This window comes from Staurois parvus, unplaced genomic scaffold (genome assembly GCF_062004578.1).
Source record: "Staurois parvus isolate SC_StPar_1 unplaced genomic scaffold, SC_StPar_1.0 ptg000415l, whole genome shotgun sequence".
NCBI lineage: Eukaryota > Metazoa > Chordata > Amphibia > Anura > Ranidae > Staurois > Staurois parvus.
In genome coordinates this window covers 1,038,216-1,065,016 of record NW_028318211.1, presented here as the reverse complement: position 1 = coordinate 1,065,016, position 26,801 = coordinate 1,038,216, and the positions used below count along the sequence as shown (strand labels likewise).

At 43.5% G+C, this 26,801-nt stretch overlaps 1 protein-coding gene across 5 annotated transcripts in view; it reads left to right on the top strand.

The window, feature by feature from the left end:
* The window catches only part of PARP2 (poly(ADP-ribose) polymerase 2), a 79,743-nt gene that overhangs the window by 7,482 nt on the left and 45,460 nt on the right, over positions 1 to 26,801 (top strand). The window contains exons 2-4 of one of the 5 annotated variants that reach the window (XM_089687021.1): positions 6,262 to 6,481; positions 12,708 to 12,844; positions 23,509 to 23,715. In XM_089687021.1, the coding sequence (XP_089543147.1) occupies positions 6,262 to 6,481; positions 12,708 to 12,844; positions 23,509 to 23,715 (564 nt within the window). Of the gene's footprint in view, positions 1 to 6,261; positions 6,482 to 12,707; positions 12,845 to 23,508; positions 23,716 to 26,801 lie in introns of those variants that run through there. The other 4 variants (XM_089687022.1, XM_089687024.1, XM_089687023.1 and 1 more) reach the window with 4 other exon arrangements.

Here is a 26,801-nt window from a genome sequence, read left to right as displayed (position 1 = left end):
GCATGAGCACGGGGCGGGGGCGATTTTTTTTTTTTTTTTTTTTGTTTGTTTTTTGTCTTTACACAGTCCCTTTTTTTTTTTATCCCCTGTGATAGCAATAGGCAATGACAGGTACTCTTTTCTGAGAAATCTGAGGTCTATTAGACTCTAGATTTCTCCTCTGTCCTTAAAGCATCTGATCACACCAACATCGGTGTGATCAGATGCTTTCCCAATTTAAAAATGGCACTGTTAATATCCAGCAGAACAGAAATGATGAACTGCTCGTGCCTTCCATTCTTTTAGATCATAGAGATGACTGGAGGCATTCCAGTCTCTGATTAGCTCTATGGACAGGTGGCGGAACTTCCAACTGTATTTTCAGATTACCCTGTGGGTGGGAGAGCCCAAGAAAGCCATGGGAGAGGGAGGACATCCCTTTCCGCTGCTTGTAAAAATGATCCAGCAGCTAATTAGCCGCAGGGATTGCTTTTACATGAAATTCGAACACCAGCTGAAAAAAATTATACCAGCTGCAGGCATCATCCTGGTATAACCGCTCAAAGTACAGCAATTTACCAGTACGTTGCTGGTCCTTGTTGGGCATATATGTAACAGCAGAGAACATGGGCCTATGATGAATCGGGTCTGTGGACCAATATGACCACAATTCGTTCTTTTTTGTAAAACATCGGAGGGGCTAAATGATAGTGCTGGCAGGGAATGGGGCTGATCCTGCTAACACTGTGTTTTTGAGGACACTATACACAGTAGGCACTAGTATAATTTTGTTTGTGATAAATATATTGATCCGTACAAATACTATACTAGTAATGGCGGTGGTCAGCGATCTACAGCGGGAGTACAATAGTGTTCGGGCAATCTATCCCCATATTCCCCCTAGCTGACCCTGGCTGGGAGGGGAGCTTACAGACCCTGATGTTATCTGATGTTGCTAGTGGCAGTAATACAATGATTAGTGAAAAATTCTATTTACTGACACTGTACTAATGGCACTGGCTGGGTGACGGGGTGATCAAGGGGTTAATAAGGGCAATCAAAGAGTTAAATGTGCTAATCTAACTTATGCGTGTAAAATGTAGTGATTTTACTCATAGTGCGGTGTTCTCTCTTCTCTCCCTGGACCGACTAAGGGGCAGCGGGGGGGTGCAGGCGTGTTCACAGCAGGGTGGATTTGATTTAAATCGCTAGTCAGTAAGGCTTGATTTAAATCCTAGTTTTCTACATAAAGACTAATTCTTGCTGGTATAACTTTAATATGCAAGTAGATGAAGATTTTTAGAATAACAACTTTTCATATTCGTTTTTTTATCCCCAGTTTAATAGGTTAATCATTCATATTGCTGTGATATACCGGCCTCCTGGATCCATACCCCGCTTCCTGGATGACTTCTCCTCCTGGCTACCCTTCTTCCTCTCCTCTGAGCTACCCACCATCATCCTTGGGGATTTCAACATCCCTGTCAACCTCGACAACCCAGACACAGCCCGTCTCCTCCACCTAACCTCCTCCTTTGCACTTGCACAGTGCATACAATCCACCACCCACTCCGACGGAAATATCCTGGACCTTGTCTTCTCCAACCGCTGCGCTCCCCACAACCTCACTAACACCCCCTTCCCTCTCTCTGACCACAACCTGATCACCTTCTCTATCTCCTCGTCCTCCAACGCCTACCCCTCCAAATGTCACACTACTACCAGCCGTAACCTCCACAACCTTAACCCTGCCTCCCTCCACTCTGCAGCTGATCAACTCCACGACCGCATCCTCCCCCTGTCCTGCCCTGACTTGGCTTTGACCGCCCTACAACAATGCGCTCTCAACAGCCCTTGACTCACTAGCGCCTTTAACCACACGCAACATCAGACCCCGACCGCTCCAGCCCTGGCAGACTGATCACACCAAAACCCTCAAACGACAAAGTCGTGCCCTGGAGCGACTATGGCGCAAAAACAAATCCCAACAAGCCTTCACCCGCTACAAATCTGCCTTCCACACCTACACCTCCTCCCTCCATGCTGCCAAACAGGCCTACTTCTTGACCCTCATCAAGGCCCTCTCCTCCAATCCTTGCCGACTCTTCTCTACCTTCAACTCTCTACTCTCGCCACCCCCACCTCCACCCAGCACCTCACTCACTGCCCTTGAGATTGCCAATCACTTCAAAAACAAGATTGACACAATTCGCAAGGACATTGCCGCAACTCACACACCCTCTCAAACCGTCCCCTCTCACACAGCTACTCCCTTATCCCCCCTCCCCCTCGACATAACCCGCAGGGACTTCGTCGCTGCTCAAACTCTCTCCAACCCCCTTCACCCTCACTCAGCTACCCCCTCATCACCCCTCTCCCACGGCCCCACCACTGCTCTGACCTCCTCTTCCACCCCACCCTACATTCCTCATACTGAAGCTCCCCCCACACTCCGCACCTTTGACCTTACTACCATCGAGGAAGTCTCCAAGATCCTCTCTGATGCCCGCCTCACCACCTGCCCCCTCGACCCTATCCCCTCACAACTCCTACGACCTTCCTCCTCCTCCATCCTACGCTCCCTCACCCACATCTTCAATCTCTCCCTCTCCTCAGGCACTTTCCCTTCCCCTCTGAAACATGCACACATCACCCCCATACTTAAAAAGCCCTCCCTGGACCCCAATGACCCGAACAACCTCAGACCCATCTCCCTGCTCCCATTTACATCTAAACTCCTCGAGCGCCTAGTCTACACCCGCCTATGCTCTCACCTCAACGACAACAACCTCCTCGATCCCCTACAGTCCGGCTTCCGTCCCCTACACTCCACCGAAACTGCCTTACTCAAACTCTCCAACGACCTGCTAACCTCCAAAGCTAATGGCCACTATTCAGTGCTCCTACTCCTTGACCTCTCTGCGGCCTTCGACACAGTCGACCACCCCCTCCTCCTCAAAAATACTACACTCCCTCGGCCTCAGAGATTCTGCTCTCTCCTGGCTCTCATCCTACCTGTCACAACGCTCCTTCAGCGTTACCTATAATGCTACCACCTCCCCCTCACTCCCCCTCTCTGTTGGGGTCCCTCAAGGCTCTGTCCTTGGGCCCTTCTCTTCTCCATCTATACCTCCTCCCTTGGCCAACTCATACACTCTCACGGCTTCAACTACCACCTCTATGCCGACGACACACAAATCTATCTCTCAACCCCCCACCTCACCCCCTTGGTCTCAGCCCGAATCACACACCTACTGAGCGACATATCAGACTGGATGTCGCTCCACTTCCTTAAATTGAACCTCTCCAAAACCGAGTTTCTTGTCTTCCCCCCAGCCCGGACACCACCCCCCATTGATTTCTCCGTCACATCCAACAACGCTACCATCAAACCCGCCCTGCAGGCCAGAGTACTGGGTGTCATTCTGGACTCCAACCTCGCACCCTGAAAACCCATCTCTTCAGGGAAGCCTACCCCACCCCCTGCTAATTTGCCGACCTCCTCCACTCTTCCTACCACTCCATCCACCACAGCTATCTCCTCCTGTGCCACCATCCCCTCCCTCCTAGATTGTAAGCTCGAAAGAGCAGGGCCCTCGAACCCCTCGTGTATCACATTGTATTGGTATTGTTCTGTCACATGTTCTGTCCCCCTTTGTAATGTACAGCGCTGAGCGAACTATTGGCGCTTTATAAATACTGTATAATAATAATAATATTTGGACAACTTTTCTGTTGTACTTAGGAAGGAGAAAAATTATCATTACCTTAATAATAACCATTTAAATAGATATATTCAACTGAAACAATAACATTCCAGCATATGTTATTTGCTTAAACATCCATGTTTGTTAACTAATTTGGCTAAACAAAATATATATATTTTAAGAAACTTAGACTGTCAGCCCCTTCCTCCTCACACTTAGTTTCACTTTCTTCTTGTGCAGATCTATTCCACTCCAAACAATCAGAAAAATATTGTTTCTATTCTATTCACTGAACGTCTTGAAACTTCGCACTGAAGGGGTTGATTCTGTATTCATAGGTTTGTAGAAGTTAGGATTAAGGTCTTTTTCTTAACTCTGTTCATGTTATAACATTTTCGCTGTGAAGAGGCATGTGATCTCCGCTGAGTCAAATTCAGTTTTGAGAACTGCAAAAGTAAACCGAGCATCTGTGATAATATCTTGTAGGCAGAGAAACTGCCCAATAATCTTACAGAAACCTCTGGAAGAGGATGACATTGTGAATGGATTCATGGAATTTATTTACCAAAAAAAATAAACATATACAGCCTTATTCTACATAATTAAAAAACTAATCTTTATTTCATGATGGAATAACCTTTGGATGGTAATATATTTTCCTCAAAAAGCATGTTATTTAAAAAAAAATCAGATTTAAATAAAATCAGATTTTTTTGATTTTTTTTTAAAAAATCATTGATTTTTATCCACCCTGGTTCACAGTCTGAAATAGAAAGCAATGTAAGGTTACGTTGCCTTTCCCAGAGCCGCTGCTTGCCCTCACAATGCTGGCAGGCGGTCGGCAAGTGGTTAAAAAAAAAAACATTCTTGATACAGTATTTATTGTTTTATTTTTTTTACTGCTTTTATTAAAGTGGTACCATAGTAACATTGTACTACTCTGGTAGGGGGTGATCAGGGAGATAGATAGATATAGATACTTTTTTTTTTTTTTTTTACACACTTTGCATTGCATGAGCAATGAAGATCATTGTTCTGCAATGCAAAGCTTGCTTTAAACTGTCATTAATGAGTTAAGTTCATGACAGTTCAATGTAATGGTGATCTGTGATTGGCTAGAGCTGCTCACATGGTACAGGGTGCTGTGATTGGCCCCATGTATCATGTGAGAGCTGTGAGTCAATCACTACTCACCAGGAAGAGAAGCAGAGCTGTTATGAGTCAGATTGATTCATAATGGCTTTAACATTGTGATCACATGATCACCGGGTCCCATTCACCGGGATCTTCATTCCGCTGTGTCTCTTGGACACAGCAGTCGCGGGTGGGGAGCGCCCCACTGTGTTAGTACAGCCAGAACAACCTACCCATATGTCGCTTTGCCTGTAGCTGCTGCCCGTCCACAGTATATTGTGGGTAGGCGGTCGGCAAGCGGTTAAATTGCTGGCAGACTATATTTGTATTTATGATCTTCAGTATTTACAGTATACCAATCTCGTGCTTAATGATACATGTACATTTGCCTAGCCTTTTGAACCAGGGTGCCTTCAGGTTTCTACAGGGGTGCCTTGGCAAAATGCCTAAAAATTGCCCAAAAATTGTATACAAGCCAGTAGGTGGATCAAGCCTGCCTTTTAGTTACACAAAGCCACTGGTTTTCATTGTGCATCATTACAACTTTCTAGCCTCCTCTGATGGGTCCCTGCACAGCATCCTTGCTTTCCCCTCCCTTGCCCCTCTCCATCAGCACTGGGTTTACATTAGCAGAGTGAGAGAAAGAAACTGAGGGAGAAGAGAAACATTGGAATACTAGTCAGTACCAGTGTGCAAAAGTGTATTTGCTTTGGAAGAGTAAATCACCTCTGACGTGGGGTGTCCCACATGTGCAGATGTTGCTGCATTCTGTAAAACTAAATAGTTTTTTACATTTTGTAATGAGTGCCTCAAAATTATGTAAAATATTAAAGGGTGCCTTGGCTGAAAAAAGATTGAGAAACACTACACTAGCCTACCTTGGCCTTGCAAAAAACGTGTAAATGCATTTTCTCACGGCCGGCTGTCAAACCATTCCTACCCTGCGAATCTTCCACATTCAGGAGAGGGAGGTTTAACCTCACCTAAACTTAACCATCCATAGATCTCTATGGACCAACGGGTGTCAGTGGCCAAGTATTCGCTGATACTTGCCAGCATCCAATCTGATCCTGTGCGCAAAAAACGGACTGAGGGGATCTGTTCCCCATCCGTCCATCGGATCAGATGACAGGCGGGTGGAAATGGACAGGCAGTCCATTTCCATCCAGCCGCCCCATAGGAAACAGCAGGCTTTGTTTGTGTCTGCTTTGCAGCGAAGGAGCGGACACAGACCTGTTATCGCTTGATCAGCAGAGAGATTCCCCCCCCCCGAGCAAACAGATCCGCTGACGGGTCCGCCCCATCTGAAAGAGGCCTAAGTCATTTCTGTTACTTGTCATGGATGCTTGTTGAATTAATTTCTGGTAAGTTGTGAGTCACAATGTAGCATACAGCACTTTCTACTGTATTAAAAAATAATAAAATCTATACTTCCTTGTAGCAGTGTCCCAGAAGAGGAAAGCTGTAGCAGATCCTGAGCCAGAAGTTGTTATAAAAACTGAACTTGAAGATGAGAGTGCTGCACTTCCTGAATCTGGAAAAGCCACAGGAAAATCTTCTGTAAAGTCCGAGCTAGTGACCCGCTGGGAATGGTTGAATGATGGAGACATGTGGATGGCTTATACTGCTGAGCTCGACAGACAAATTGACCAAGCATTCGGGTAAGGTGCCAGACTTCTTTCATAACTGTTATCTACGACTGCTGTAGGCAACATCATATTCTTTTAAAGGGCAGATTTAAAGTTGAACTCTGGGCATATAAAATTTCACTTGATTATATTCCTTTAAAGCCACAAAGGATTTAAATAGATTGCTCAAGGTGCAAGAACAGTAGTGACCATTCTTTGTTACAGGCAGCTTTTGTACAGAGGCAAAATTTCATGCTGACTTACTGCACAGATCTGGAAGAAATACACAAAAGCACATCAAGATTTAAGTAAAAATACACATCTTGTATGTATAGAATATTTGCTTATCCCAGAGTTCAATTTTAGAGGTCAGCTGAATCCCACCTTTCCCTTTCATTTACTTCTGCAGTAGGTGCTAACCAGGACCCTAGAGCCTGGCTCAGTGCATGGGATTTGATGTCAGAGGTCAGCTAGACCCCCTGAACAGCCTTCGACATGAAGGTGTGCCCCCATTTCTACAAGTGGACGGTTGGTTATGCATTCTGGTGGGTTCCGAGATAGTTATGTCTCTTTAGCACTGACTGTGTTCCTATAGGCCTGCAGCCTAATTCCCTGCCTCTGGTGCCCCCCTGCAGTTACACCTTGCTGTATCACCGGCACTATGGTGCAGAATCCTGGTGCTCAACTTGCAGCCCTTTTGGCACTTTTTTTTTTTCAGCCCTAGGGGTTCTGTGTTTCACTACTGCCCTGTTATAGTAGTGAACTCTAGCAGCTTTACATGTCTCCAGTTTATGACCTATAGTAGTATGTCTCCTGAAGCATATCCCCAGTCTTCATCACCTAGATCATGTTCTGAGTCTCTGTCCATCTTTTTGTATCGTGTCTGGAGTCTCTGGCCATCTTTTTGTATCGTGTCTGGAGTCTCTGGCCATCTTTTTGTATCGTGTCTGGAGTCTCTGGCCATCTTTTTGTATCGTGTCTGGAGTCTCTGGCCATCTTTTTGTATCGTGTCTGGAGTCTCTGGCCATCTTTTTGTATCGTGTCTGGAGTCTCTGGCCATCTTTTTGTATCGTGTCTGGAGTCTCTGGCCATCTTTTTGTATCGTGTCTGGAGTCTCTGGCCATCTTTTTGTATCGTGTCCGGAGTCTCTGGCCATCTTTTTGTATCGTGTCCGGAGTCTCTGGCCATCTTTTTGTATCGTGTCCGGAGTCTCTGGCCATCTTTTTGTATCGTGTCCGGAGTCTCTGGCCATCTTTTTGTATCGTGTCCGGAGTCTCTGGCCATCTTTTTGTATCGTGTCCGGAGTCTCTGGCCATCTTTTTGTATCGTGTCCGGAGTCTCTGGCCATCTTTTTGTATCGTGTCCGGAGTCTCTGGCCATCTTTTTGTATCGTGTCCGGAGTCTCTGGCCATCTTTTTGTATCGTGTCCGGAGTCTCTGGCCATCTTTTTGTATCGTGTCCGGAGTCTCTGGCCATCCTTCACAATGGTTAAACTGAATGGTCTGGTGTCTTGATTCAACCTTCCCAACTATGTAAATACATTATATTGCCAAAAGTATTGTGACTCCCTTCCAAATCATTGGATTCAGGTGTTCCAATCACCTCCATGGCCACAGTTGTATCAAATCAAGCACCTAGGAATGCAGACTGCTTCTACAAACATTTGTGAAAGAATGGGAAGCTCTCAGGAGCTCAGTAAATTCAAGTGTTATACCGTGATAGGGTGCCACCTGTGCATTAAGTCCATCCGTGAAATTTCCTTGTTACTAAATATTCCATGGTCAACTGTTAATAGTATTATAACAAAGTGGAAGCAACTGTGAACAACAGCAACTCAGCCACGAAGTGGTAGGCCAAGTAAAATGGCAGAGGGGGGTCAGCTCATGCTGAAGAGCACAGTGCACAGAAGTCGACCAACTGTCTGCAGAGTCAATAGCTAAAGACCTCCAAACATCATGTGGTCTTCAGATTAGAACAACAGTGCGTAGAGAGCTTCATGGAATGGGTTTCCATGGCTAAGCAGCTGCATCCAAGCCTTACATCACCAAGTGCAATGCAAAGCATAGGATACAGTGGTGTAAAGCACGCCTCCACCGTGGAGACGTTCTCTGTAGTGACGAATCACGCTTCTCTGCCAATCCAATGGACGTGTCTGGGTTTGGCGGTTGCCAGGAGAACGGTACTTGCCTGACTGCATTGCGCCAGGTGTAAAGTTTGGTGGAGGGGGGATTATGGTGTGGGGTTGTTTTTCAGGGGTTAGGCTTGGCCCTTTAGTTCCAGTGAAGAGAACTCTTAAGGCATCAGTATACCAATACATTTTGGGCAATTTCATGCTCTCAACTTTGTGGGAACAGTTTGGGGATGGCCCCTTCCTGTTCCAACATCACCAGTGCACAAAGCAAGATCCATAAAGACATGGATTAGTGAGTTTGGGGTGGAGGAAATTGACTGGCCTGACGTCAACCCAATAGAACACCTTTGGGATGAATTAGAGTAGAGATTGTGAGCCAGGCCTTCTCGTCTGACATCAGTGCCTGACCTCACAAATGATCTTCTGGAAGAATGGTCAAACATTCCCATAGACACACTCCTAAACCTTGTGGACAGCCTTCCCAGAAGAATTGAAGCAGTTATAGCTTTAAAGGGTAGGCCAACTCAATATTGAACCCTGTGGACTAAGACTGGGATGCCATTACAGTTCATGTGGGTGTAAAGGCAGGCGTCACAATACTTTTCTGGCAATCTAGTGTATGTAACTCTACCATGTCTGCAGTCGCTGACTATACTCTGTTTGCGGTCTCAGATAATGAATATGTACTGAATTTTATGTGCAGCCCTTTGATGATGACAGGGGCTGTACTGGAGAACCCCCCCCCCCCCCCCTTCCATATCAAGAAAGTTGATCACTACTGGTGCAGAATGATCTACGTTTCCCAGTCCCCTCTCTTTTGCACACTAGTATGTTAACTCTAGAGCCTTCCCCCATCAGGGTCTGCACTCCTCTCCTTGTGGGATTCCCATGTCCTTGGTTCATTAAAAGGCCCTTGTGGTACATGGTATTCCTCTGTGTCCTTTCTCTCCAGAGGGATTTTACTGGGACCAACTCTGCCTGTCTTCTAGATAAGGTCTTGAATCCTCAAAATCACTTGAGAATTCCTACTGCTTCTCACAGCATTTGCCATAATGTTAATTCTAAAGACCTTCCTGACATCCACACTGTGGGTCACTCAACCTCCTGTGAAGAGAGTCTGCTTTCTAGAGCCTTGCAATAAGCACCATCCTGAAAGACCTCACTCATGCAAGATCTGTCTTGTACAGGCTTCACCAGATTCTAGTTTTAACAGCCAACTGGCTCTGATGAGGGAGGCTGCTCTGCTCAGCCCTCATTAAAAAGGTATGCTCGTAGTTTCGCTGGCTTCAGTTAGGGAGTTTTTCCCTTTTTTTTTTTTTTTTCTTCTTCTTTCTCTTGTCAGCAAATAAGGTGTCTGGGGAATCCTCCCTTAGGACAGACTCCCCCCTCCCCTGCTTTCTCTTGAACTAAATAGTGCCTTTCTTGGTTGTCATGAGTTTGGGCTCTGATTAGACCTGTAGGCTTGTCTGTATCGATCTGGTAGTCCCTGGGGTTACCCTTCCTTCATCCTTTTCAGGGGCCCCGTACAGGTTACAACCCGTTTCAGGGGGATTCCTCTCATGGGAGCACCTTCATCCTCAGGGCTGCCATCTGTTTCCTTGGAAGAGATAGTTCCTTCCTCGTCAGGGGTTTGGACTATATTTTTACACCATCTAGATGTTGCAGTGCCTTCATCTCTAGGAAGGAATGGGAGTCATCCCTGTAGCAGCAAGAGTGATCTGACCCCTGCACTGGAGCATTAGCCTTGCTAGTATTGTCTTACCTAAGGACAACATCTGGGAAATTGGCTTTCCTCAACCTATAGTTTCCACACTGGGAGGAGAAATTTGCATGCCTGGGTGCACTTCTGATGTTACACAGCAAGATGAAAGGCCCTGTGCCTCATTGGATTTTCAGCAGGGGGAATGCTCAAGTTCCTTGCTGCAAATACCCGCTGCTGTGGGTAAAGTGTGTCCAGAGCACTTTGCAGGACCTGGCCATCTGGAATCAGATTCACCATCTCTGGCTGACCCACAGCCATCCTTCAGATGAGTTCATGTCTAGAGCTCTTCAGGTGAAGGGTCTTCCTTCTTCTACTTAGTATACTTTTCTTTTCGCTGATGATGGCTTGTGGGACTTGGAAGGATTAGAAGTTTTTAAGGCCCACGACTAGGGTCTGGGTTAGGCAGGTTCCACAACATGTGTCTATTAAGCTCCAGGTGCACCTAGGAGGGTTACCAATGATGTTGTCCTTCATCGTGAGTTCCTGCTGGTGGTTCCTATCTCAAGGGGCTGGCACTAAAGTTTTTTTTTTCTTATTCTCTTGCCTATCCTTGTGTCTCCTGGTGCAAACTATTACCTTTTTTTTGATCTTTCTGGGCTAATGTCTCGCTTTAAGGTTTGGTTGCCTAGCTAGGCACAGAGTGTTTGGTGTTTTTTTTTTTTTTTTTTTTTTCTCTTGAGTCTAAGAAATTGAAGCGTAAGGACCTGGGCCTTTCCATACAGACCTGCTGGTCTTTTTGCCTGGACTATGCATATTCCTTGTCCTTAGTTCTTGCTTGGGATCTGTTCTTCTAGGGGTTGTTCCCAGAGTTTTTTCACTGTTGACCACATCTCGTTAGGGCTTTCTCTTCCCATTTTGGGAATTTGGTGGGTTTTGGTTGTTTAGCCTCTTGCCAGATTCCAGTTTGGTGTTTCCTTTCCACATCCAGTCATTTCCCTTTGTTGGTATTCTTCTTTATCCTGCTCTGAAGCATCAGGTTGACTCTCCATCCCTACCTGGCAGATTCCCTGTCATCTATTCAGGTTTGGGTGTGATTCTTGAGCTGAAGAGGGTTTCTATTCCTCTTATAGAGGCTGGTTGGGTTTCTTTTGCTGTGTTGCACCCCCCCCCCCCTCCTTTCCCATTTAATTGGATCACTTTTGGACATCTGAATTTCTGTGTCCTTCATCGAACAAAAGAAAATAGAATTTGTGTACCTAGAATCAGTCCATTGAGGGATGCAGGTCACACCCCTCTGTGTTTCTGTTCTTGCTTTGGTATTGCTTTACCACAAAACTGCGGCATTCTGGGTAGAGGAGGGGGTTATAAGTGCAGTCTTACAATTTTTCTGTTTGCTAATATTCAGTCCTCCTGGTGGTGGCAAATTAACCAAATTTGTACCTGAAATCCTGCATCCATAAATGAATTCCAAGAAAAGCTTTTATGGTACGTACAAAAATCCTGTTTTAGGGCCTGTTCACAACAGATGTAGTCCATTGTGGGGTTTTTTTTTTCTGCATCAAAAATGCAAGGAAAGTAGGTTATATAGGTTCCAATGGTACAGTTTACACCTGTGCAGTCAGTTCCAGTGCAGAAAAAGTAGAATGTGCAGCATTTTTTCTGCACAGAACTGTAGTGGAACACATGAAAAATGCACCGGAACGCACATGTCCCATTTTAAGATGACGATAAAAAAGAGTGAAAAAAAGGCACTGGAACACATCAGAAACTCGCTGGAAAGAATCAAAAACGTACATGCAGAAACATATCCAGACTTTGGTGTGAACTGGCCCTTAATGGTTTATTCCACAAACTAAAAGAGAATAAAAGTAGACGTTTATTGTTTGGGTTTACATAAACTTTAAAGTGTAAAAGAGTACCTTTTTTTCATTTTTTTTTTTTTTTTTTTTTTTGTAATTTCTTAAAGAATGGTACCCCAACATTTCATATTCCTGATGTGTCTGTTGTTCCATGTCTTACAAAGTATTCCGTTTTATTTGTATTGCTTCCTTTATGTGAAATAACTGGTAATCCTGTCAGTTCCCCTGCTCTCTTATTACACACTGACCACACATGAAAGCATATCCATCCCAGCATGGTCAGTTTTCTGGCTGTGCTAAAAGCACAGCCTGTCTGTCCTCCAATGGTCGGATTTGTTCTGAGATGCCCCAGACACCGCCATTCATTGGGAAGCCTCTTATGCAACTGAGAACAGAGATTATGTGATCACTTGTTAAAAATAAAAAAACAAAAGAGTGTGTGTGTTTGCTTATATAAATATATCGCACACACACATGTTTTGCCTTTCATTTCTGCTTTAAACTGAATTGGTTGTTTTGCAAGGTACGGTTCACATATACTTTACATCTGTTTCTTTTCTTCCTTAGCGCTGGAAAACAAACCTTAACATTCTCGCCCGCTGTAGGTGTGTCTCTGCAAGTGGATTTTAGGAAGATGGTCCAAAAAAATACTAAAACTGGCTACCAAAGACAAATACGTCTTTCAGTAAAGGAACAGGACCAGTGTAAGTCTGTAGTCAAAAATATGTCATTTGAAAATATATCTCAGATTTCATAATGTGATATTCAGTTTTTAACAATGCTGCAAAATTGTCAATTTTTTTTTTTTTTTTTAACATCCTTGCTACGTAAGGCCAGACTCCTACTCCTGCATAAGGTCATCTTTATAAGGCTTTATTTAGGCTTAATTTTAAGATAATCCATGATCACAGCATACACTTTCATCTTTTTAAAGTATAATTAAAGGCAAAAATTTTTATTTTTTTTAGTTTTGGACGATGTGGAGAAGGAATAAAACACCTGTCAGGTTTTTATTACGGTCTGTTTCCCATTAGGGAGTCTCGCCCTCCTCTATTTGTCTTGTTTACTGTTATCAACAAAAGTGCATTTTGGGTTGTCCCCAGAATAGGAATACTGGGGACACTAATTTTGGTGGCCCTGGTGACAACCAGAGATTCCCTCACTTTTTAGGGGTATTTTGCCTCCCACAGGTAGCAAAAAAAAACCTTACATTGGTTAGAACCCTTCTTTATTCTGTTAGAAAAAAAATAAAGTTTTGACTTTAGTTCTTAACATCAGCATGGTAATAGCAATTCAAACACTAGTTATATTTGATAATCCAATATCAGCTTATTTTTAAAATCTCCATTCATGTTGTGAGTGCTTCCTGGTCTGCTGGCAATCTCTTTCCACAACTTGCTAGATTTCCCTGCAGCTTCTCCTCTGCTGTTTACTTTTAGTTTGTAAGGACTACATATCCCATGACACCTTGCTGCCTGCAAGCAGTGATTCCAGTACTGACTCTGCCTCCTGAAACTCCTCCTTTCAGCTCCTCTATAGTTCAAAACACAGGCTGTGTGAATTCTGTGAGACAGTACTCTGAGTGCACAGTAAACACATGTCACGGAATTCAAGGAAGCAAATGTGTGGAGATTGTATTTCAATTATTTCTAGCCTACTATGTAAAGTATAACTAAAGGAATTTTTTTTTTTTTTTTTTTTTTTAGTTTTGGATTGAGTGGAGAGGGATTTTAGTGCTGTCTGTGCACCTGTTAGGGAGATTCACCCTCTCTGTTTGTCTGGTTTACCATTTATCGTTGAACGTAAAAGAAAATCCAGAATTTTGGGTTGTTCCCAGAAAGGAAAGAGAGGGGAAAATTTGCCCATGAGAACATTAGTTCTGGTGACCTTGGAGCCCCAAGGAATACCCTTAATTTGTTTTGCTGTAGGACAGAAAGTAAAAGTAAAATCTCTGAAAAGGGACACAGGTGGTAGAAAAAAAATTATAAACCTCCCTTGTTCTATCCAAAATGGAATGTTTAAAGTTTTACCTATAGTTCTACTTTAAAAGAGAAGTTTAGAGTTCTGTTTTTTTTGGGGGTTTTTTTTCGATCTTATACTTAGCTAAGTGGATGCAGTATTGGTCCCCCACTGGTTCTAACATTTAGAACTCACTGGAGCGCTGGACTGTGGAGGTGGAGGGAGAAGCTGGCTCAGCCTCTCAGCAGATTGCTGAGAGACTGAGCCAGGTGCCGGATCTGGGTGGATCCCGACTTTTTAATGTCTCAATCTCTCCCCAGTCTGAGTGACGTCAGCCGACAGTGGACTTTAGCCTGCTATTGGCTGAAAACAGATCACAGGAGTGCAGAATGGACCGCACTCCTGTAATCCACAGAAGTGCAGCCAAAAGAGCTTTGGCTGTACTTCTATTTTAATATGACTTTTTTTTCCATTTTGACAATAGATGCGCTTTAAGACTGTTTATAGATCTTGCTATGCAACACTCTGTATTGTTTGACCATATAAACCAACACTGCTGTCAGCATGATTATGCCCAAATGCATTTTTTATTAGCATTATTGTTTACATTAAAGCGGCTTAGCAGATTTTGTATCTACTGAAAAAAAATCTTCATGGAGTGTGATCACTGATTTACTTTTGTGGTAAGTTCTGTAGTCACAATGTTCACTTTCATTTTATAACATGAGCATTTTTATAGCAATATAAGAGTTTAATTTTTGACAATCCAATTTACAGTAAGCTTACATGAAAAATCTCCTTTTATGTTGAGACTTCTGCTTATCTGCTGGACATCTTTTTCCACAACTTCCGAGATTCCATGCATGCTGCTCATTCCTTATGGTTTACATTCGATTTCTAAGAACTACATATTCCATGCTACCTTGCTGCCTGGAAGCAGATATGATGTGGAATGTTTGCTGTACTGACTGTGCCTCCTGTAATTCACAAAGCAGGCTGTGTGAAATGTTACACAGCAGTGCATATTTAAAAGGGATAGCGAATATGTGTCACACAAGTGAAGGATTTAAATGTGTGGGATTCTTCAAAAATAAAGTTTTCAAATTTCAAGGATCATTCAGATTAATAAGAGTAGGCTTGTAATAATTGAAATTAAATCTTCCTTTTTTTTCTAAGCTATTCATTGAAGAATACAGATGGATCTTACGACTCTGATCATTGGGTAATAGCACCACTTTCAGGAATAGTAAATTAGGCATAAAAAAAAAGAGCATAGCCATTAGATTAGCCCCTGACGTAGGCCGAATCTCCCAACCTCTAGAGGCAGCTTCATTTTTTTTTTTTTGCCTAATCTCCAGGAGTAAAACCCTGCTGGGACCTTTTTTGCAGGGAATTATTTTTTTCTTCAAGGCCTGCACTCAATAGCTGAGCTGGGTCAGCTGGATACAGGGTGTGGAGAGTCTTTTGAACCCTACCTTCTGCTGGTTACCTTGCGCTATTGCTTTGGGGAGAGGGGAAACGGGAGGGAATTGATCTTTCCATTCTGTGCCTACTGTGGACTCTGCCCTAATGTACTGTAAGTCCATGGTTACACAGGCCTCTCAACCTATGGGGCACCCTTGTGTGCTTCCTCTCAGAACCTGACACTGACAGCCTGGGATGCAGTCCTCTGCTTGTGCTTCTACATTCTGCGGAGGCTTCCTTAGTTCCATCGGGTATTGCCCTCTTCTTGTTTTGAACCTAAGTGAATTTCACAGTTAGACATTATTTGTGGGACAAATTGCAACTTTGTTTACTTTCTGACCACACAGGTCATGGGTAAACCATAAAGTGCATGTTGCCAACAAAGAAAAAAAATTCTCTTTCACATATTTGTTATATCATTTTTTGTGGCTAAATCTAACCTGTTCATCTGGTATTTCTCCAGTTCATCATGTTTACTTGATAATCCTGCCAGTTCCGTCTGTCTTTTTTATTCTGAGCACACCAAGCACAGAGGCAGATCTGTGTTGGTGTGATCCATGTTTGGCTCCTTCCTTTTTCCTTGCAGACACAGGATGCCATGCTTGTCCACAGCATGCCTGTAACTTCCGTAACTAAAATGCTTACTCCCACAGGAGCCTCTGTCAAAGCTGTAGTTAATTTGGAGAGAGACTACACATACACAACTTCAGCTGTGGTTCATTTGAGCCGTTATACCGGGGGTTATACAGGCATCATCTAGCTACTGATGGTTGGCTCTGTTGTAATATCAATCGGAGTGACTAACTAGTTGCTCAATTGCATTTACAAGCAGCTGGAAGGGCTGCCTTCCAAAGCTTTCCTGGGATCTCCTTTCCCACTGAACCAGCTGGCGCTTACACTGGCGTGAGCATAGCTTGTCAGAGCAGAGGAGTCGCTAAATAATTGGCCGAGACGCACCCCAATTGCCAGGAATCACTTGTTAAGTCCCTCCACCTTTGACCCTATTGGCTGTCTCCTTGATATCTTATTTTTTCTTTCACAAGCAAGGCCCGCTCCTGTATTCTGAGCGCTAATTGGACGGGTTGCAAGATTCTTGCCTGCGATTTGCCCCGATGGCGCTCAGGTGAGGCATCAGGTGGCTGAACTACCCACGTCTCTCATTGCCTCTGCTTTTGGCTTGGCAGGCTCTGACTGGTCCAGATGGCAGTGATAGTGGCTCGGAGCCCTGTCTGTGGATTGTTGGGTTTGACCTCAGTTGTCATCATCGCCGGTGGTGGTGGCTGTTGTGTCTTCCTGGGCCTGGGGCGAGGACCTTGTGTCAGGAGAATGATGTGGCCGGCATAGCTCTGTATCAACTCATTTTAGCACTCCCCTCATCTCTGCTCACCCTCTTCCCTGGCTCCTCATTGTTGACGTGAGGAGAGGCGCCTGGCCTGGGCAGCTGTCAGGGCTCCTCTCCTGTCCTCCCTCTTCTCCATCCTTCTCCATGCTACTGTAGTTCCTGCTAGCTCCCCTGTGTATGTCCTTCCTGGGAGGCTGGCCTACGGCTGGTCTCTCCCAGACTAGAGGAGAAGGATGTGGGATGGAAGGGCCAGGTTGTCCTTTATTTGCTGATTCCTGGGTCAGAGCAGGCTGGTGGGGTCAAGGCAGGCAGCAGCAGTGTGTCCCTGGAAGCAGCCCATGTCCCAGGGGGAGGAGGGTGCAGTTCTAGTATTGATCTAGGACACGGTGGTGTTTCTTTCGGTGAACCCCTCCCCCAATTTGTAACCAACAGTGGATCTCTAAGGGGGGTTTGCTTATATGAGGTGTGTTCCCACACCTCAAAAAAACTAAGTGTTTTAAAAATACACCGCAACTTATATTATCTGCTTCCCACTTTCACACAGTATATTTAATATGGGCAGGTGGCACGCGCAGGCTGGATAACATACATGTATATCATGCAGCCTGTTCCAAGTGTTATTTAATCACCTGTGTGCTTTTTATTTTTTGTGTTTGTAAATAAAGACCAAAAATTAAAAAAAAAAAAAACCATTTAACTGCATATTAATTGGTTTGTGTGAAAGTTATAGCTTCTACAAACAATGGTATAGATAATGGAATTTACACAGTTTTTACTTTCTGACTGCCCATCACATTTTTTGGGGTGCTAAAATACCAGGACAGTTCAATCACCCCCAAATTACCCCTTTTCGGAAAGTAGACAACCTAAGCTATCTGCTGAGAGGTATGTTGAGTCCATGGAAGATTTATTTTTTTTCCCACAAGTTTTTGGAAAATTACTTTTTTTTTTTTTTTTTTTGTTACACAAAGTTGTCACTTAAATGATATATTTCTCACACAAGCCATGGGAATATGTGGAAATATACGTGTGAGACTTTTTGGGAGCCTAGCCACATACAGAAGCCATAAATCCAATGACCAATTTGAAAGCCTGAAGGTGCGTAACTTCCTCATTTCACTTCCTCACTACCTATCACAGTTTCGGAGGGCCTGAAATGCCAGGATAGCATTAACTCCCCCATCCCAAATGACCACTTTTTGGAAAGTAGACACCCCAAGGAATTTAAAAAGAGGCATGGTGAGTATTTTGCAGATCTAATTTTTTCTCACAAGGATTTGAAATATAAAAAAAAAAGAAAAAATGTTTGTTTTCTTTCTTCATTTTCCAAAAACGTGTGGCAACAAATGAGATAGATCTCTAAAATACCATGCTTCTCAAATTCCTTGGGGTGTCTACTTTCCAAAAAGAGGTTATTTGGGGGGGGGGGGGGGTTGGTGCTATCCTGGCATTTCAGGGCCTCCAAAATTGTGATAGGTAGTCAGGAAGTGTAATGAGGAAATAAAGAAGGTGCTTATAGGATTTTGGGGTCCTGTACTTGGCTAGAGTGCCAAAACGTCTCTCATATGTGGTATCCCCATACTCGGAAGAAGTAGCAGAATGTATTATGTGGAGTAATTCTACATATTCCCATGGAATGTGTAAGCAATAAATCATTTAAGTGACAATTTTGTGTAAAAAAAAAAAAAAAAATGCCCAGCATTAGACATTTATGCCACACATCACTCGCTCTTCTAACCACCTGAAGACCAAGACTTTTCTGACACTTTTTGCTCACATAAAAAAAATCAGTATTTTTTGCTAGGAAATTACTTTGAACCCAGAAACATTTATATATTTTTTAAAGCAGACACCCTAGTGAATAAAATGGTGGGTGCTGCTATTTTTTATGTCACATTCGTACTCGTGCAGTGATTTTTCAAATGCAAATTTTTTGAAAAAAAATACACTTTTTTTACTTTTAATGCACAAAAACACAATATATTGGCCAATTATTTGGTAACATATAAATGATGATGGTATGCTGAGTAAATAGATACCAAACATGACATGCTTTAAAACTGCGTACGCCCTGTGCAGTGGCGACAAACTGCATACATTTTTAATATCCATAGGCAACGCTTTAAAAGCCTCTTACAAGCTACTGTAGATTTACAGAGGAGGTGAAGTGCTAGAATTGCTGCTCTTGATCTGATGTTCGCGGCACTACCTCACATGCATGGTGCAACCGCTGTTTACATACTAGCACAGGGTCAACGCTTGCGCACGCGGGGGGGGAGGGCGAGGGTGCTTTTTGATTTTTTTTTTTTTTTATTATTATTATTATTATTATTTTTGCACTGTCCTCCTTCTTTCTTTCTTCTTTTTTTTTTTTTTTTTTTTTAAATCACTTTTAATGCTATCACAGGGGATGCAAATATCCCCTGTGACTGCAATGGGCATTGACAAGTATTCTTTTTTTAGACTCTAGATATCTCCTCTGCCCTTACATCATCTAATCTCACCAAGATCGGTGTGATCAGATGCTTTCCCAATTTACAAATGGTGCTGTTTATATCCTGCAAAACGGAAGTGATGAAATGCTTGTAGCTTCCGATTTCTTAGACTATAGAGATGATTGGCGCCATTCTGGTCTCCAATCAGCTCTATGGTCAGCTGACAGCTGACAAACACCGGCTGCATTCTCAGGTTCCCCTGATGGCACAGGACTGCCCGAGAAGGCATCGGGGGAGGGGGGACATATCCAGCTGCTTGTAAAAGCACTCCTGCAGCTAATTAGCCACTAGGATTGCTTTTACATAAAAGCTGATCGCTGGCTGAAAAAAACCATACCAGGATGATGCCTGCAGCTGCAGGTATCATCCTGGTATAACCACTCAAAGTCGAGTGATGTACCAGTACATCGCTGGTCCTTGTTTGGTATATATGCTATGTCCTTTTTCTGGTATGCAGCCTGTGGGCTTAATCAAAAAAAGAGAAAAAACCTCTGCCAGAAAAAGTGTGTGGTATTCCCACCATTAGACTGTACCGCCCTGCATCCACCCACTTATAATGGTGGGCACACATGAAATTTTCTTTTTAACAGATTCCTCTATTCACATTGTTCAATGTGGATGATGAAATCTCTGCCAATTTTTTTTTTCAAAATATATACTGAAGCATAGGGGCCATCCACCCACTGGCCACCCCAGGCCCCTATGCTTTGGCATATATGCACTTTTTTTACTTTAGATGAAAAATATCTTCCAACAGCACTGCATACACTTACTTATGTATATTCTGAGAGCAAGATCCTGTTGCTGTCAGAATAAACAAGTCAGTGCTGCAGCTGAATGCCATTCCTGCAAAGAAAACATCAATGGTTAACAATAAAACAGTAACTCAATAAAACAACTTTTTTATTGAAATATGTGCCAACCCCCATGCCCAGCCCCCATGCCTCGGCATATATGCTCTTTTATTCTGAGAGCAAGTTACTGTTGCTGTCGCAATAAACAGGTTGGTGCTGCAGCTGAATGGCATTCCTGCAAAGAAAACAGCAATGGTTAACAAAACCGTAAAATCGTAACAGTAAAACAGTAACTCGACAACAAAAAAACTACAACTATTTTTGGTTTTTAAAATGTTTAATTTTGTATTGTATTTGTACTTTTTTATTTTTAATGTTTTTGGCTTTTTTTTTTTTAATTATAACTAAACTAGATTGTAGGGTCTCTCAAAATGCAATAGCCAGTTTCCTGACTACCTAACATCTTTCGAGACCATGTGCAAATATGTGCCCTGAACTGTGCCATGCTGCACACTCTACGAGTGTGTGGTAGCGACGGAAGTCCTTGAGGCAGAGACCAGGTTGGCCAGGACAGGAGGGACAAAAAAAGTGTGTGTCACACTTAAATCCATGTCTGTTACAGACACCTCTTTTTTGGGGTGTCCTTTGGGTTGGGGTACCAGGAATGGCATCCGGAAAATGCCTCTCATGCAGCTGGCTAACTGCATCTGGGTTGGGGGTTGGGCCATAGCACCTTCTGGATAAAAAAGGGCCGTGATGATCTCTTCCTGGATTTTTAGGTAGGATCCTCTTCGGCCAGTTGCTTTGTAAAGCACGAAAGCATTATATTTTGGCAATTGAAATAAACAGACACTTTTTTGGTCCAGCGTCTGGCTTTACGGGAAACGAAATACTGGTTCATCATCTAGTTGTTGAAGTCCACCCCTTCCATGTTAAGGTTCTAGTCGTGGACACAGAGGGGCTTCTCAACAACACCAGCTGCCATGGCAATTTGGATGGTCATGTCTGAGTTAATGAAAGACAGGACGAAAACATCACGTTTGTCCTTCCACTTCACTGCGAGCAATTCCTCATTTCTCAAGCAGGCTTTTTCCCCCTTTCGAAGACGGGTATTTACAAGCTGTTGGGGGAAGCCCCGGTGATTAGGTCGCACGGTGCCACATGCGCCAATTGCAAGATTGTACAAATGTCTAAATAGTGGCACGCTTGAATAAAATTTGTCCACGTATAAGTGGTACCCCATATGGCAAAAAGCATGACACTAAGTCCCAAACTATCTTGCCACTGCTCCCCATGTAGTCTGGGTATCCGGGGGGCTTTTCCCTCATAAATCCAAAACTTATGTATAGCCTGTTGCCCTCTCACAGGTCTTTTACATCTTGACCCCATATCTGGCACGCTTACTGGGGAGAAATTGTTTGAATGCAAGGCGGCCAGAAAAATTAAATTGGGGACTCATCAACGCAGATGTTTTGCTGGGGAGAATAGACATCTGCAAATTTTTGGTTAAGGTGATTTGCGAGGGGCCAAATTTTGTGGAGCCGGTCAAATTCAGGGTCACCCCGAGGACGACAAAGTATATTGTCGTTGAAATGCTTAAAACACATTATACTCTCATATCTATGTCTGGCCATGGCAGCAGAGAACACAGGCATTTGATGAATTGGGTCTGTGGACCAATAAAACCGCAATTCATTTTTTTTTTAGTAATGCCCATGTTGAGGGTTAGGCCCAAATAAACTTTAAATTTGGAAACCGTAATGGGTTTCCATGCAAATGGTCTGGCAATTTGGGTTGGCGGCGATAAAATGTTGTGCATCCCAGTGTAACAAAATGACTTTCAATTTGTAAAACTACTCCACACTGATTTTTTTTTTTTTTTTTTTTTTTTTTTTTAGTCTTTCCAAAAATTTTACTTTTTCTGGAAAAAACTTTTTTTTTTCCGTGGCTTCAAAATCTCTTGAAATTTTGGATCCTTTGCTATCTCCACCAAGAAAGGTGTGCTCTCATATTGTTGTTTGACCCCCACTGCAAAGGTCACACAAACTTCTACAGATGGATATCTCCAAGGTAAAGCCCTCTTGAACACTCTCAAAAATGTTGGAGGCAATTTTTAAATAACACTCAGCCAGCCAAACATAAACATCACATCTCTGTCTATGTGAAAGCTTCAAAGAAATAATCAATGCATAATGCTCACTGTAGAAAATATTTTATTAAAGCAAAGAAATAAAATGCCCTCACATTACATGAATGAATAAAGGTATGAAGAGACTAGAGTTGATTTACAAAAGGCAAATAGACTGTGCACTTTGCAAGTGGAGTTGCTCCAGAGCTTCGTAAATGAAGTAAAGTTTCGCTTTGCAAAGAACACCCAGTCACATGCAAAGAAAAGTACAAAAATCTGCATTTATTTCTTGCGCATGATTAGATTGAAGTCAACAGAGCTTCCCCTTGTTTACTAAGCTCTAATGCAACCACACTTGCAAAGTGCACAGTCTATATTTTTCTTTTAGTAAATTAATGCCACTGTGTGGTTATTGTACTGCTGCAAGCTCTGGATCATTCCCATATGAAACTGCTTAGGAATAGATCAGATGCCAGCAGCCCTCACCACTAGTCTTGCACTCTCCCAGATCGCTGTAGCTAGGTGGAACTTGTGCACAGAATTTTTTGATTACTTTATTTTATCTGAAGTGGACTGTTACCAATGTTGATCAATTTATGTGGAAGATATACCTGTATTTACAGATTCTATCAATAAATGCTTGGAGAATTTTTCCAAAACCTTGATTTTTCCAGGAAGTCCTGCTTTGCAACCTGCCATGGCAGTGTTGTTAGTTTGTCACACATAAAGGGAATGGACAGGACTTATGTGGAAGGATCCTTCCTCCACATTGATCTTAAACTTGGGGTTCCTAGTAGGGATGCACCGAAATTTCGGTGGCCGAAACACTTTGGCCGGAAACACCCTTTTCAGCTGTTGGCCGAAATGAAAAAAAGCACTGATACAGGTGCCGAAAAAACCCCACCCACCTGCCGTCGTCGCCACTGGCCGCCTCTCGGTAGTTCTCAGCCTTACCTGAGAAACCATCGATCCCGGCACTGGGCATAGAGATGCGTGAAAGAAAGATGGCCGCCACTCATCTCTATGCCCTTGGAGGACCAGAGCGATGTCACTTCCCATTCCGGCCATTTTTTTTATTTATTTTTTTTTTTGGTGAGTACATCAGGATTCTATGGTAAGTACATCAAATCTTGTTTTGTGCATTTTTTTAAATTGTATGGTCTTGTCATGTAATCTTTCATTGCAGATTTTGTATGGCAGTGGCAGTCAGATGAAGATTACTGGGTCTCCTATGATGCCAAATCCTGCATCTTGTTAGAGTCTGCACTTCAGCATGATGGAAAGCTTGTGTCTTTAATTATGGGTGGTAAACCCTACACAGTTGATCTGGGAGCTATGGTGCAGAGAAATAGCCAGACTCTGCATGAACGAGAGATTCAACGCTGTTTATCTGGTAGGTGTGCAAGCCATGAAAATGATGCAGACAGGGCTGTGTTGGAAATGTATGTGATACATTTGGTAAATAAATTAATAAATAAATATCTGCTAAATGCAGATTAAACAGACCATTTCCCAATATCCTTTAAAGTGTAATTGCAGTCAAATTCTAACTAAGCCTAAATCTACTCCCACCCTCCATTGTAAGATTATTTTGTCTACCCTATAAAAGAAAAGATGTCTTTACTTCTATTTTGAAGCTGTTCTGGTCCAGCATAGAGGAAGGACAACCGGCAATGGCTGCCCCATAGTAAGCCTATGAATGACGTCATCGCCTAGGCTCTGTAGCTGTTGTTGCTGCCTGTCCTCTACACTAAAGCCAGCTCTGGGACCCAATCATGTTACCTGCCCAGACCGGGAAGAATAGCTATACTTTTAGAATGGGGATGGGAGTACAATTACAGTAAGAGTTAGAATTTGACCGGAATTACACTTTAATTTGCTGTTTTAGTTTTAGGCTAGCAATGGTAGTCCAGCCTTTTTATTCCCAAATCAGAGGATAGAACTGACTTATCACACCAAGGGCTAGCAATTGTAGTACTAGCTTTGAAGGGTAATGGATGTGGACTCATTGGATCTTACAGATACAGTAAATATGTTGTGGGCTTGTGCTTTCAGAAATGTAGTATCTGAAATTTTTTTTCTATTACTCTTTTAAAAGTTGATGTCCAGACAAATTGCTGCATACACAGATGAAATTCATATATTGGTTTTATCAGCCAAAGGATTTGTTTTTTTTCAAGTCCAGTTGTGAAATTTACCAAACTCTGCCACTCTTAGCCCACCAGCTGGGGCCCCTTTTTCCTTATCTGTTCTGTGTTCTTTCACAAGATCACACACTTTTCCCAGTCTGTCTGGGTCCTTCCCACCCCTTACTGTAGCCCTTTTATTTGTTCTGGAAATGTGCCTCATCCTAGCATTCCCTTCCTTACTAAGGTAAGTCTCCGGTCCCTGGGACATGAACCGTTTCTTCTGGTATTGCCCTAGACTCCCCCTCTCTAGAGGGCTTCCCTGACCAACAAGTTTGACCAAGACCAGCTCTTAACTGCCACCCACTGCCTAGATACACCTGTTGCTTCTGAGAGTACTGACCTCTATGTTCAACTTATCCTCTGCCTTACTTCATTTGTGGGATTGAACCCTTGGGTTCTCTAGTGAACTCGGGGTTCTCTTCATGCCCTTGTGAGTTATTGGGTTCTGCTAATACCATACATTCTCTGGTAACATGCCTAGCAAGCTTCCTCCCTTTAGTCAAGATTTTATCCCCCTGGGATGGGGGATGGTGGACCTTTCCTTGTAGACAGACTGGTCTTTCCTTGTCTGTTTTATCGTACTGGGGTTTCTTTTAAATATCTGCCTCCTTTGGGAATTTTCTCTAGTGTTTTTATGTTGTTTGCCACCTCAGCCCTGGCTTTTTCCATCTAGAACAGGGGCAGTCAACCTTTTGAGCATTGTGTGCTGAAATATTTTTTTTCCAAAAATTGAGAGTGCCGGTAACATAAAAAAGTCAACTTCACACTCTCAATCATGAAAATACATTTTTATTCGGGAAATGCTGTAAATTGAATACTAGTACGAAATGAATATTGAACTTTGCACCTTCATACTTCAGATCACCCAAATTCCTGCACCTTCACCCCTCAGATCACCCAAATTCGTGCATCTTCACCCCGCAGATTAATACCAATTCTTTCACCTTCACCCCGCAGATCAATACCAATTTTTTCACCTTCACCCCCCAGATCAATACCAATTCTTTCACCTTCACCCCGCAGATCAATACCAATTCTTTCACCTTCATCCCTCAGACCACCCTATTTCCTGCACCTTTACCCCTCAGATCATCCCCACTTCCTGCACCATCTCACCATAAATCACCTCAATTCCTGCACCATCAGACCTCAGATCACCTCAATTTCTGGACCATCAGACCTCAGATCACCCCAATTTCCGCACTTTCACACCTCAGATAAGCTCTAATTCTTGCACCTTCACACCTCAGATCATCCCAATTCCTGCACCTTCACCCCTCAGATTAGCCCCAATTCCTTCACATTCCCACTAAAGAGCAGTTCCAATTCCTGCAACTTTATATCTCAAATCAAGCCCAATTCTTGCACCTTCAGACCACAGAGGAGCTCCAGTTCCTGTCGCACTTTAGAACAGTCCAATTCCTGCACCACCAGACCTCTAATCACCCCAATTCCTGCACTCACCCCCAATTTCTGCACCATTACACCTCAGACCAGACTCCATTTCTGGACCCTCAGATCTCAAATAAGCACACATCCTGCACCTTCACACCTCAGGTAAGCTCCAATTCTTCTTGCACCTTCACACCTCAAATCAGCCCCAATTCCTGCACCTTTAACCCTCAGATCCCCCTAATTGCAGAACCTTCACCCCTCAGATCATCCTAATTCCTGCATCTTCACCCCTCAGATCACCCCAATTCCTACACCTTCACACTTCAGATTATCTGCAATTTCTGCACTTTCACACATCAGATCAGTCCCAATTCCTGCACCTCTTTAAATTAGTGGTTCCCAATAGCTACTTAATTACCAGTCCAAATGAGAGCAGGCTGCTTGGGACATCTTGCTCCAGGATTGTGCCTAGTCCGATGGGGGGGGTGTAGTATAAAATGTGAGGAGGCAAAGAATTGGTTGGTCAGCAGGGCAAAGGATGGTGTCAACGGTTTGTAGGGCAGTGTACACAGAGGTCAGTAGGGCAGTGTACAGAAGCCAGAAGGGGAGCATACAGGTGTCAGCAAAACGGGACGGGGTCCAGCAGGGTGGACAACAGGGGTTAGTAGGGCAGAGGACATGGATTAGTAGGGTAGAGGACTGGGGGTCAGCAGGATAGTGGACATCGGTTCAGGGGACGGGTTAGCAGAGCAGAGAATGGGGGTCACCGGGGCAAAAAACCAGGGTCAGCAGGGAAGAGGATGACGTCAATAGGGTATAGAATGGGTAAGCAGGACAGAGGATGGGGTCAACAGGGCATAGGGAAGGAGTCAGTAAGGGCATAGGACAGGGGCAA